General features: G+C 40.2%; 1 protein-coding gene across 1 annotated transcript; it reads left to right on the top strand.

Annotated features, from left to right (window-relative positions):
- The first annotated feature begins 309 nt into the window (after positions 1–309).
- On the top strand, positions 310–10,661 carry LOC110985271 (A disintegrin and metalloproteinase with thrombospondin motifs 14-like). The gene is made up of 10 exons (XM_022246181.2): positions 310–434; positions 1,456–1,519; positions 1,699–1,988; positions 2,300–2,444; positions 4,425–4,564; positions 5,068–5,154; positions 5,911–6,032; positions 6,696–6,827; positions 7,484–7,618; positions 9,473–10,661. The coding sequence occupies exons 1-10, from the start codon at positions 372–374 to the stop codon at positions 9,498–9,500; spliced, it is 1,206 nt and encodes a 401-aa protein (XP_022101873.2). The 5' UTR covers positions 310–371; the 3' UTR covers positions 9,501–10,661.
- The last annotated feature ends 2,728 nt before the right edge of the window (positions 10,662–13,389 follow it).

Raw genomic sequence — 13,389 nt, 5'->3', positions numbered from 1 at the left:
ACTTCAAAAATAATTCCTCACTGTCAATTTATACGAAAAGTTTAATGGGAAATATTTATTGCGGGCACCAATTCCCTCAGGCTTTAAAAATGCATTCTAAAAATTATTGAAAAAGTCCAATAAATTTTACGAGCTGTAACTTGGGCCGTTAAATTTGCAGGTGAAAAGCTCATCCAGACTTATTGAAAACGTTTTTTTAATACATTGTATTTGAGAGAGCGTCAATTTCATTACATTCTCAAGTGATCTGTTTAAATGAGTGTGTTAATGCACACTTTTTTTCACAAACTGTTGATATGGCTAGAAAATCCTTAAAAGGGCTGTGTGGACTTGAAATTGTTATTCGATCCCGAGTTCAAAGACGTGCTACGATGATACTCTCATTTGCTCTCTGCCTGTGCCTCGCCGCAAAGGTTTTGGCTGGACAGCCTCTGGTAGGTTTTTGCATCCGCCTACGTTAGTTTTTTACAACACATGCCTGCTTTTATGTGCCAAGCTAGGCCTGTAGCACACTTACCTAAAGAGTTACCAGTGGGCAAAGTTAAGTATACAAACAACGAATGTCTATGGTTCCCCTCTTCTCTGTCATCACATGAAACTGTTTTCCTTATTTCTGTGGCGCATTCATTGCTTATTTTCTACAACGCCTGAATATATCCTCTTCTACAAATCGCTATGTTCTTTTCTCACTCCAGCATAAAGAGTGAATGAGACAGAAATTGTTATGACCTTCATGCTTTATAAGGTATTTTTGAATGCGTAGGAAATTGCTTTTATTTGAAAGAAAGCTCATTTTTTGTCTTTATGTTGGTATGACAAGCCGTAGATCAGAAACGTCTTTGCTATATAGGTCATTCCATGTAGTTGGGGCACAATTTTATGACGGTGTCCTAGTTACATGGGTAACTTTTACCATCTGTTATGACCTGTTGAGTAGGTTATTTACTCTGTAAATTAACACACACCTCTGTATTCAGCATTTCAAGATGTATATCAATGACAATTTGGAATCCACATGCAGAGAAATAGCTGTTCACTTTCACGGAACCCATGTAACAATTCACACCGTCACAAATTGTGCCCCAACCTCATGAAATGATCCATATACATGTAGTTGAAAGACTTGAGCTGTATATGTAAACGTGGTCAGCATTTACACTCATTGTCTGTGTTAAAATTAGCTTCTGTACGGTTCTTTTGCACTGGTACTTTTTTGCCAGTGCACACGCACCATGTTTTGACCGAATAGTTCCTGTCACGTGATCTGCAATTCACTATTCAGCAGGACGGTGATTTACCTGGGATAGAATTAACGTTTAATGTTTTCATTCAAAATAAAACCGATAAAACTGCAGTGAGAGCGACTGCGGAGTTCACATGTGAAGAATAAAATCTTTTAAGAAAAATCGGATGATAATACACTGCTTTCTGAGTTTTTCTCTTTTTATTTTATAGCCAAAACACAAGTTTTCTGACGAAGAACTTCAGCGTTACTTTGGTGTCGACAGTCATGAAAAAGGTGAGTCTGGTGAGATCAAATCAAAAGTTCTTTCTGTTCCAAGGACTACACTAAATTTTTCGAACAATGACTGTTGCTCCAAGAAACGCTATTTCTTACGAATCTGAAGCAAAACTATGAGTCTCAAGGAGTATAATTGAGTTTATATAACCTTTAATTTGTGTTGCCCAATTTTTTAGCCCCTGAGTACGAGATAGTGTATCCGGAGTATGCAATTGCTGACAGCAAGCGCAGAGTAGCTCGAAGTGCCATTTCAACTTCGCACCTTGACGTTTATGTCACCGCATTCGGCGAGAATTTGCACATGGCACTGGAGCACGACGACAGTAACATCAGACCTGGCCTCGAAGCTGAATACGTCACTGACAGGGGCATCATCAAGGTGCCTGTCCGGACCGACTGTATTTACACTGGCAGAGTGGTCGGGGAAGCTGACTCTCTTGTGTCAGTCACCACTTGCACAGGTTTGGTAAGTCCGACGAGCTTTTTCTGCAAAGCATTGTTGGTAACAAAAAACAGTTTCCGTGAATTTTAATAAATAATCAAGCCCATGTGGCTACCAGGCAAAGGTTTTCAACTATTTTTTTTTAAATTCCACACTCTATTCAAGAGTCAAAAAGTAAAAAGAGAAAAAGCGCACGACGTAATAATTTTGAGAAAGGAGAGGGTCATTGTGCAACCCTATATAAAAAAAAAGAAAAAGACAACAAATTACAGAGAAAATCAAATTGATTTATCGATAACAAAGTTCATTTATTCTTTTTTTCATTTTGCCTAAAGATGGCGGTTATAAATCACGCCACTGGACCGACGTACATCGAGCCGTTGGATGACGAACACGCCTTCAAGAGAGACACTGGGCGTGGTCTCCCCCACGTTGCCTATAAAGATAGACCAGAGAGAGGTGCCTCGTGCTCTGTCCGAGGTAAGTTCAGTGCGAGACTTGATATGCAAACGTTAAAGGACCAAGTTTTATTTCCTCTTGAGCTCAAGCGAAACGTAAATCAAATAACAGCAATTACTCTGTAATTAGAATAGCCGTAAATAAGTTGACATAATTATATAAGATACGGTGGCCGAAATTAAAGTAGGTCATTACTGACGATATGCCTGTAAAGCAGTCAGTGCCCTTGTATGTGTTGTATGTCCCATTTTACCCCTGAGACCTGGTTTTGTTATGCTAATTGATTCATCTTTGGACAAAACAAGACAAAAAAGACATAATGTGTATACTAAGTAATATACTGACATATGAATATTGTGGCGGAATCCTCCCCTGGACTCACCAACGTTGCCGTCCACATGGGGTAGGCGACTTCCTTCGGGCGAACCTGGGAAGGGGACGTACCCTGAGTAGGGCCTTGGCCGTCCTACGAGCGGTCTAATAAGAAGGCCGGGGGAGCAGACTCGTTGTGGGGCAGTCTACCACCAGGCACCAGGGCACACTCTCACGCGCTCACACCACACACGAACAAGGGGGTCGGGTACAAATAACCAACGGATCAAGCCAATACATTTCGGGACAGACCGATGTATTTATTTATTAGACACGTAGGTGCTCCCTAATCAGGTGTATTTTCTGCTTCTGGGTAGCGGACAACTCAACGATAACTAACAGGGCAGATTCCTCCTTCTTGCCTCTACTTAAGGGTTCAACTCACCCTGGTACACGGCTCGGCTCAGCTCCACGCGATGCAAACCCAGTCACCAGAGCACAAACGCGGAGGATGGGCACAAGAAGAGCGGGAAAGTGCGGCGCAGCGTCAGCAAGCGTGCAGCCCGAAAGAGCGCTGGGACAGAAGAGGCTTATATACCCGCGCCGGGTACCACCGCCCTACGCAATTTGTGCGCAACACGGCGAGCTTGAGCACGTGCACCAGCGTCCATAAACTTGTCTAATGCGTAAAACTGTCTAATAATTGACTGTTCCGCTACAATATTAAAAGTACGTTCCAAAAGGCGATCCTTGCAAGATATGCTTTCAGTAAAGGAGAATGGGTGTCGACCCTTAGCATGGTTTTTGAGGTCCCTTCTGAAATCGATTTTTTTCCACAGCAATTTGATCAAAATTATAATTCCAACTCGAGCTAACATGCTTCACAAAACATGGATATCACCCGTAAATAGCCTTTCCAACACTTTTCTTAACCTACGACACGCACTGAACAAGTGAAAACAGTACATAAAACAGCCGTGGAGACAAATTTTGTAAATATTATATCAAAACAATGTATTTGAGAAAATAAAATATATGAACTTCTGAAGTCTAGTAGAAAATATGACACTTGTGTCTGTGCCAGAGTTGGAAGTCCCCAAACCCAAAGATGCGCCTGGCCTATATTTTCACAATCCTTCAATTGTAGTCTCCCAAACAATCTCCTTTTTCAAAATCAGGAGAGGGATGTAAGTACGAATGTGTGTTACAAGTTTCATTGAAATTACCCCTACTGACCAACATGTGACCAGCAAAACTGAGAGAACACTTTATACGAGGCTTGGTCCAGTGATTTTACTGGACAAGTTTTACATGATTTGATCAAACTTTGGGAGAATAAACATTTTATAATTCGAAGGTACTTTAGAAGAAAATGATCCAAAGTCAGTTACGATTTTTATTGCATTGTTATCATACTAGCTTGGATCAGTCTATACAGTTTCTGAACAAGGCCACAAGCAAATCTTCAACGTTTGTGTACACGCACTTAGCAGAGGCAGGAGCTGGAGTTGCCACAAATAGTCCAATTACTGGTCATTTATTTTTGCCATATTGTTGAACGCGGTTTACCCACTAGTTGTGAGGATTAATTTCTTTCACCAAATAAATGCATTGGCTTATCGTCCAACAACGGTCGACCATGAATTTTCTCCCATTCCTTTCAACATGTCGTATTTTACCTAACGTTAGTGCAAGAGTACAGGTGCACTGAAAGAGACACCCGACCAGAAGGCACCAAGTATCTCGAACTTGCTGTCATTGGTGACGCCAAGCTGTACAGTCAACGCGGCAGCAATACCCAGACAGCTCTCACAACACTTTTTAATGCGGTGAGATTAATTTCTGATCAATAAGGTGTGAACCATACCAATATGCATGTACATGTATTGCTGAAGACATCTTTTACCTGTTGGTTGTGACCAATCAGAGGAGGGCTAATACCGGTGCCTCATGTGGCTGAAAACATCTTGGCCATGTAAAAAGTCGTCAATTTTAAATGTCGACTGGCCTCAGTTGGATAGCACGCAGGGTCACTTTGAAACATGGTCCTTTATCACATTCCGTCAGTAAGGGGTTCTGCTCAATAGACAAAAGTTTCAATTGTCTGTTCTTTACCAAACAATTCCTCATGCATAGGGCTAAGGCTATAGTATTTACTGTTTAAGGGGGATATTGTTTTCAGGATATTGTATTCAATTCCCAGTCTGTTCAACCCACCTTGTTGAGTATTAGTTCGCTGAGATTGGAAGGGAAGGTAGGTCGCAGTGGTATCATTGCCCGTACTTCTTGACAGGAAAACAGTGATAGTCCTTTGGAATTCACTTTGGTATAGGTGAAGAATGTCCTGCAGCTCGATTCGCTGGCTGGAACCAACCTCGTCCCCATACTAGTGCACATGGTAATCTTGACGCCAAGTCAGGTATTGGCCTACATACAATGTCATCGCTCAGTTTATGCCAACTGCTTAAAAGTGCGCATTTACTTCTTTTTACTAAACCATTCCTATTGTAGGAGCCTGTCTTTACTGCTATTACAGCAATATCGTTTTAGGCTGTTCCATGTAATTCCAAGGCTTGTCAAACCAGTTTATTAAGGTATCATTTCGCTAGGATAGGACGGCAGCGAGCGAAAAAGAGTTTTTGTCCTTTATATGGCTCCTCTTTTGAATGATATTCACTCTTTTGGAGTGTTTTTCACTCGTTTTAGAATTGGCTTTCCACTATTTTGGAGTAGCGTTGTAAGGGGCTCACTCCTTCAAAGAGTGCGATTTTCACTCTCTTGCCTAAAGAGGGTGCAGTAATCTTATTGAGATGCAGGAGATTTCAACGCCGAGGAATCACTACAAAAATGCTAGTTTTGTAGTCTTGTCTACCGTACAATTTAGCCAATAAAGTTGTAGACAATAGACAGACGCCCGAATTACCAAAGTCGTGAATTCAGGGTTTTCTTATGCACATACGAAATGTGATCCTTATTAGTAAAAATAAAGAAAAACGAAATCCTAGCGAAGGGATAAACATATAAGACCAGAATGAACCGTTGAAAACCTTGAAAGAAACTATACTTCAACCCTAACAGATGTCGAAAACGCAGGATAATACACAACTACGCTGATCTCGCCTACTATTTTCCACCTTAAGATTCACACACTGACAAACACCTGCTTTCTCCACAGCCTGGATTTACGACCAGCTCAGATCCTGAAGAGTCTTTAGAAAACGCCGAGGGGTGGCTGCAAAACAATAGGTACCCGTCTTCGGATAAGCGTCACTGGGACAATGCTGCCGTGATGAGCGGGTAATTTCACCAAATTGACACACTGTTTCTATACCAAAGGCCAAAAATAAACAGAAAAGGATTGTTCCGAAAAAGGAGTGTTGCCTTAGAACCGAGTGGCAAGCCCACCATTAATGGTGCCTTTTATTAGCAAAAACTCCGACGCCATTAAATCATTCTCCAAACAGCAAAGGATCAGGCATATGGAGTCCAGAGGGGACTTGGCCGACGAAGATTACGCAAAGAGGATACAATAATCACAGAAACGTAGATCCAAACTTAGATTCAAACTGACTATAGGTGCAAAGCTAATAATCATCGTAAGATGACTGGTGGACATGGTGCACGGAATCTAAGGCCTCTAGCTAACGTCCCATGATGAACCACGTCAGGGGGCTTGGTAGTCCAATAGGCTGAAGTCTGATACTCGGTTCCAGAGGTCGCAGGTCCATTATTTTGGGCCTCCAATATTGGCTGCCAGCACATTTTGTGCATCATGCAGAATGTTCTCAGCTTTTCTTTCAAGTTTTCAAACAGTATTAAGATTTGTCGTTAAAAACATATTCGATAGGAATTTCGAAAACACAAAGACTTACTGACAAATGTTCTGAATACTCTAGTTATGTTTAAATAAAGTACGTCTCACAACTGTTATGGATAATCATCATTTTGGTGAACCAACAGATGGTCCTTCACAGAAGATACCCTTGGCCTGGCCAATCTGGGCGAATGTGACAACGAAAAAGCAGTTTCCATTTCAAGCTTCCTCGGTTTTGACGTGGCGACCGACACGGCTGCGCATGAAATCGGACACAAGTAAGCCAGTTCATAGAATGCCTCAAACAGTGGTCAGTATAAATGCTATACATGCATATACTGGTAAAGCTGACATGGTCAAGTTTTTTATACCCCCGTTTTCGACAGGGCAGTTCTCACGTACAACCATTCAATGCTATTGTTTTCAAATAATGGAACGAGGAAAACCTTTAACTAGCCCTATTCAGGTACGATTAAGTCAAGAACCATGACCTCGTAAGTACGTGTAAGTTGGTTACCACCAATTTGTGACTAAAATAATGGAAATAACTTCTCCCATTAAGCACACTGAAAAAAATAACACAGGCACAACTGAGGTTCCCCAATTTCGGTCTATGGAACCAGCATAACGTTCGAAAATGTTCATTCTTATCAGCTCAACAGTAGATTTGCCGAAAATAGGTCAACTGATATATGCATAAAGAGCATTCACAGCTTTTCACGTACAAGTACTTGCAGTGTTTATTTGAGCCTAGGGAGGTAACGTACACGGAGGGCATATTTTTCAAGAATTTAAACTCCGAAGGTCAATTAACTGAACGTTTTCCTTTTTGATGAAGTTATTGGTTGACCGTAAAGTGTAACACCAAGACGGCTGGTTTGAAATTCTTTGTGTGTCCCATCTCTTTTTTTTTCGTAAATTTTCTTCACTGCAGTCTGGGTATGTGTCATGACAGCTTTCAAAACAATTGTCCACCTTCTGGATACATCATGGCCGCCGAAACGACCGACGTCAGGGTTAAGCCCAAATGGTCTTCGTGCAGTAAGCGTTACTACAACCACTTTATCGCGTAAGTTAGAGAGCCTGTGTATTTATTTAAGGGCAAGAATTCCTTCTCCCATATTGTAAGAGCTCTCAATCAAAAATCTTTGTCACGGTAATATACTTTCTGAACTTATTACCAAACAACACCTGAATTGAAAACCATTTTATCAGATTTTTATTTTATGGTTTTGACTTTTTGGCAGACGCTTGCATTTGTTTACTGCCCAACAAACAAATCAGAAAAAAATCACAAACTTCTGAGCGAACCTTTGGGGAAGCATTAAGGAACTAAAGTTCCCTCAATACATTTGCCCTCCTTCCAGGTTTAACGCACAGAGGCAGAATATCAACGTGCACGCAGGTCACAACATGCTTGTGCATGCTTGTCATACAAAGATAAGATCGGGGACTCGATCTTGCCACGATCAATAGATTGCGCCCACTAAATCACGTGACCTATAGTGGGTATCAACCCCATAGCAACGTGTGCTTTGAGTGTTGTTGACAAACAATACAGCCAAATCACGATATAGTACGAAAGCCCATTAGTGCCAACCTTTTTTGAGTATTTTTGTTTGTTTGTGTGTTCGTTTTTTGGTATTTAATTTCTTATGGGTAATTTGTTTTGTATTTTTGTGGGTTTTTGGAAACTTTACGAAACGAAGGTTTGGCAAGCGGGCATTGCCGTTTGTAACTTTTTTTGGGTGGGAGCTCTGCCGTTGTATTACCGTCTCCGTAGCTGCTGTTGCCTTCTTTGCTCGACTCCCTCTGGGTCTATAGTAATTAATCCAAGAAGATGGCGCAACGTTTGTCGGCTTATACAGAGGCCATTCTGAGGGGACCTCAGGTGTGTCCACCAGTAACCACAAAATTGCCCTAAGGTACTCAACTGCCCTTCTTTAAAACATGCAACATCAACAATGTCTGTGTGTTGTCTTCGGCAATAAAGGCCAGGTTCTCGCAATCTACGGTGTAGGTTACGCTTGCTGAGACTGATAATATGATTACAAGCAAGAGAAGCAATTATTTCTTCATAACTTTGTCTGTTTCTTCATAACTAAAGTAATGCGTGATCAAATGCAGACTCCGTGTGTCTGAAGCCGCGGCAGCCATGATGTCTTCTGGAAACTCGAGGGGAGGGAAATGCCCCCCCCCAAGTTAGTAGAAAATATACTGCGCGGCCTTTATGAAATCACAGACCAAGAAACGGCACTTCCTCTCTGATCTGAAATCGTTCTTGTACATTATGTACATTATTACATTATAAAGTGCCCGCGTAACAAACCTTCATTTTGTAAAGTTTTGCAAACAAATTACCAAAAAATAAATAAATTAAGAAGAAGAAAATTATACCCCCCCAAAGGGCTTTTGTAACAAGTACCCAGCACATCAGCAGTCTGAGCACGGTACCTACTTTGCATTTTGTGGATGCTGTGTTTGTTGATATTTAATGTCGTAACTTGGCGCGCGCAATAGGTCTTTTCGGTACAACATTAATGCCCCAAAACGTATTACACTGCTTGTCCAAAGCCAGAGGCAACAGGTGAAGCAGGCCTACTCAAGTTAAACAGCACTTTACTGTTTTCACTGTGTATCCCAGCCACTGATTGTGGTTGGAGTATGATAAGCACACTGGAAGAAGAGGGGAAATTTAAAATATTTACAGCGCACGTGAAAATTACAAAGTGAATGTAAACACTGTTGGGTTTCTCCTGATGAGCTCTATAGTCTGCAGTTGGTGACTGAATAGATTTGACTTGTATTTCCACGGAAACAGACAACCATTGATTGAGAAATGCCTGATGTACAAAGGGACTTACTATGCACTGAGAATGCAGAGTTCATTGGAATGTCTAATCTGTTTGCTTAACTTTTATAGGAGCAAAGACTGCTACAACGACTCTTAGATCATGTCATCCGGATCCGAGCCTGATCTATCTATACATCAAGTAACGACGCAAAATAAAAATTGGTAATGGGCTTCGGGTAACCTGCTGAATTTTACCTTTTGAATATACACGCCTGCATTTATTTCCTGTTTATTCACAACCTTTCAAAGGCAATAACTGTATATCGTAGTGTCATGGGAGAATGTCTTCACTGGCAATTTTTCTGTAATCTAGGTTGTTGAGTTTTTCAGATCATTTCCAATAAATTTATTGAAATTTGCAATTCGTCATCATTGTAAACGTTTATTTGCCCAGTATTTCGCATATTTTGAATTTAAGCGATCTTATTAAGTAACATAAACCCACAAAATAGTCGTCATAGAAATCAGTTAAATTTGTTTACGGTGTAAACAAACATTTTCTTGTGTACATGAAAAGGCTAAAATTTGTGTATAAACCTTTCTTCGAAAACACAATACGCGGTTTAAATCATTTTGCCCTGCAGAGATCATTGCAATTGGGGTGATTTCAGTAATTTGTTTTGGAGCCATTTTGCCCCTTCGTAAAAACGGTGACAAGTTATGAAGACTCCAGTCAATTGTAGAATGTCGTTTCCTCTGATGTGATCCAAACCATTCGTGACGAAGTCGAAATTAACCGTTTTTAATGCGAAATAAAACATGTTATGTTTGCGTTTTCTTCAAGCCAGATGATCAGAATTACAAGCTGGACCGAAAATAAAGTTGGTATTCAAGAATATTACAAACAGAACAGTGTTTGCACACTTAGACCACTCTTTAAATCTTAACAACCCTTTTGAATCAGAAAAGCTTTGTTTCGTTTAAATCCAACATTTATAGTGTTTAGTTGTCAATCAGTTTATGACTTTACTGAATTTCATCCATTCAAAACGTTGTAGCTCAAAGAGCCGTAACGTTTCTATATTGGCTTGAGTTGCGCATCATTTTTAATGATAATATATCAATTTCTTAATTGCTTTATTTATCCAGGTTAAACGAAAACACTAGATGGGACCCTTTCTCCTTGCTGTTTAATTAACTAGTATAAATCAAAAACTTGTATGTTTTCTTTTCCTGATTTAATGTAGCATGCAAGAGAAACTTGAATAAAGGCTTGTTTGTGGGGGAAAAAGGGAGAAATCCTGTCTCTTCTGAAAAATGTCGACATAGTCCATTTTTTCCAACCACCGGTTTTCCTCAATTGTAATGAATTTCATACTTTGTCGCTTTTGTTCAGAAATGCCATCTTCATGGTATTAAATCACCTGCTACACTGATCTTCTGCTTGTTATACGACTACACCACCACAATCTTTACGGTCGAAAGTCACGAAACCCCAGAATAAGTGGTGTTATGGAACTGCTGCATCTCATGAAAACACTTCCAATGCATTTTTCAAAATTTGGTATTAAAGCGTTGTAGTCTCTTTACAAGTGTCATTCCTCACTAAAAGTCCCTGTCGACAACGATTGGTGTTCGGAAAGGGAATCACGCCCCTGAGGTAATTAAGACATTGGGCATATGCACTAGTTTTACTTATATAACCTCAGGAGCTGTCAACGTGGAGTACGGTATTATTGTTACCACAAAGTACGGATATTTTTCACAGGGTGGAGTAAAAAATGAGTATTCCCCTGAAGCCCAATAAAATAACTGGCTTTTAGAGAATTGCCCGTAAATTGAAAAACCTTCTTCTCCTGAAATTATGGGTATTCCCTCTATTTGATCTGAAAATGCAGCCTCTTTCCTATGAACTTAAGAGTACTGATGATTTCCGTATTTTTGTTAAATAATACGGACACTTCCAACAGAGTGCACTTGGTAAAAAGATGATCTCCTCCACCTCCACAGACGGCGTGTTTGTTCCAACACCAGCTACGGTATTAGCTTTTCTCACGTTACACTGTTTTAAACCATCGTCCCCAAAAATGTGTTATTTGCGGTCAGTGTTCAGTTTGTGATTCTAAACCAAAAGATACCGACTATTTTGGGGACATCAATTGGTCCGGAAGCCACCACGGTGACCAAAAGGGGAAAATTCTTGTCTCTTCCGGGAAATTGTCGACATAGTCCAATTTTTCCTCAACCTCATACAGAATGTCTGATTAGTAAATGCTCACATCGCACAGATGGTGTACATCACCTTTAAAATATTATGGGCATGGTTTCACAAAACTTCATTTATACTTTATCAGATTGGATAAGGAGGCGTTTTTTGTTGCCATCATAAAACGAAAACTGCAAAGAAAGCTGGTGAGTTTAGCTTTCGGCTGGCACTCGTATTTGGGGAAAAACAGTGCAATACCATGAAACAGAAGCAGAACTTATAAAGTCTCAATAATCTCTTAACGTCTACCTACGTTTGTCAGGGTTTTCACTAGTCTTGTACGCTTCAGTGTAAACGTATGATTTTGAATAGAAACGTGAAATTCCTAGTTTGATGTGCACAAAGCAAACATGTCAATCAAATCGTCTTTATGTACCCAAGTATGGATAAAGTGGAGGAATCAGGACCAGGCCCTTAGCACAATCTGGTAGTTTTCAGCCATTTTTGCAGAACCATTTTAATTCTCCTATTGGAAAGAAACTGTGACAAAGCAATTATGAAAAAAAAAGAATTGTTACAAATGAAAACGTAGTTTTCTTTACATGATTAAAACTTTCTCTACTTAATTGTTTTTATTATTCGATACGAGTCGTTTGTATGCAGGGCCTATCAGGAGTGGGTCTGGGTCATTAAGGTAAAAGTGGGGAATATGATAAAAATACCTAAAGTAAGTGCATTTATACCAATGTACATAATGCATATCATGTATAATGTTTCATCACTGTTCCTACTTGTCCAACAAAATGAGACATTAAAAAAATTTGGCCTGACCCCCCCCAACTGTGGATCCGCCCGTGGTATTAGTCTACGCTTACCTTTTCACCCTGCCTTAGATAATTCGCTATGCTTTAACAAATTATTAACAAGTAAAGAGTGCGCCGACCACCACTCTCTTCGATAAGCAACATCGATTTGCTCCAAATAATTATCCACTCTACCCGAATACCCATCAACTGTAAATAACCTGTAAAAGTCTTTGCAGAGCCTGGCAATATTTCCGTCGCGACCTTGGCTGCACGCTATTGTAAAGATGATTAATCCGCCGACTTCGTCTACATGAATAGACGTTAACTGTAAACAACCTGTCAAAACGTTTCAAAACATCGCAATCAAGGCTATCGAACAGTTCGGTGAATCTTTCACGAACCTATCTGAACGGATGGTCAACCGAAATTACAGGGGCCATCTGTATTTTTTTATAAGTTTCATGAGCAGACAAATTGTTCGCTGTAAGGTTGCGATGCACAAATGCGCTTCGCAAAAGTATTTTGAAGTACTGGCATTTCCAATGATGGAAATAATTTTTGCTCTTTCAATATTAACTCGGAGAGGAAAAGAACTGCTAAGGATGTACTAATAAGAACAAGAAGACAAAAACTAAATTTTCCTTCGTGTTTTTGCCTGTGTCTGCGCCTTCTGGATTAACAGTGACCTTGTTTGGCCCTACCCTCAGGCTAATACAGGATATTGATTTTTTTTATAGGTTCCAACAAGTGCCTACTGTTCTAATTGTCTATCCATCAATCAACATGCTTTGGTGGAGAGACGTGTTCCAAAGATTCGTAATACTATGCAATACCATAACGACTTTGCTATACGGTCCATCGATGCCGTCCACAATGAATTGTTCCGCATGACCGGTATGATACAGACCTCGTTTGTTGCAATCTAATGTCAGTGTGGAAATGTGCATCCTGGAGGACCTTGAATTTAAAGTTTTAAACAGTAGTCAGCAGGAGCCGGTTTGGATGCCCTCCAACGCATACACAATAGGCCTACC

The sequence above is a fragment of the Acanthaster planci genome, linkage group LG16 (assembly GCF_054643075.1).
Source record: "Acanthaster planci isolate LZ-2023a linkage group LG16, COTS_SCS, whole genome shotgun sequence".
Taxonomy (NCBI): Eukaryota; Metazoa; Echinodermata; class Asteroidea; order Valvatida; family Acanthasteridae; genus Acanthaster; species Acanthaster planci.
The sequence above is the reverse complement of the archived record's forward strand: the minus strand, read 5'-3'. Positions and strand labels throughout refer to the sequence as shown.

Coding starts and splice junctions, on each gene's coding strand:
- LOC110985271 (XM_022246181.2), top strand. CDS start 372: ATGATACTCTCATTTGCTCTCTGCCTGTGCCTCGCCGCAAAGGTTTTG. Junction 1,520..1,698: donor TGTCGACAGTCATGAAAAAG/GTGAGTCTGGTG, acceptor CCAATTTTTTAG/CCCCTGAGTACGAGATAGTG. Junction 2,445..4,424: donor TGCCTCGTGCTCTGTCCGAG/GTAAGTTCAGTG, acceptor ACCTAACGTTAG/TGCAAGAGTACAGGTGCACT.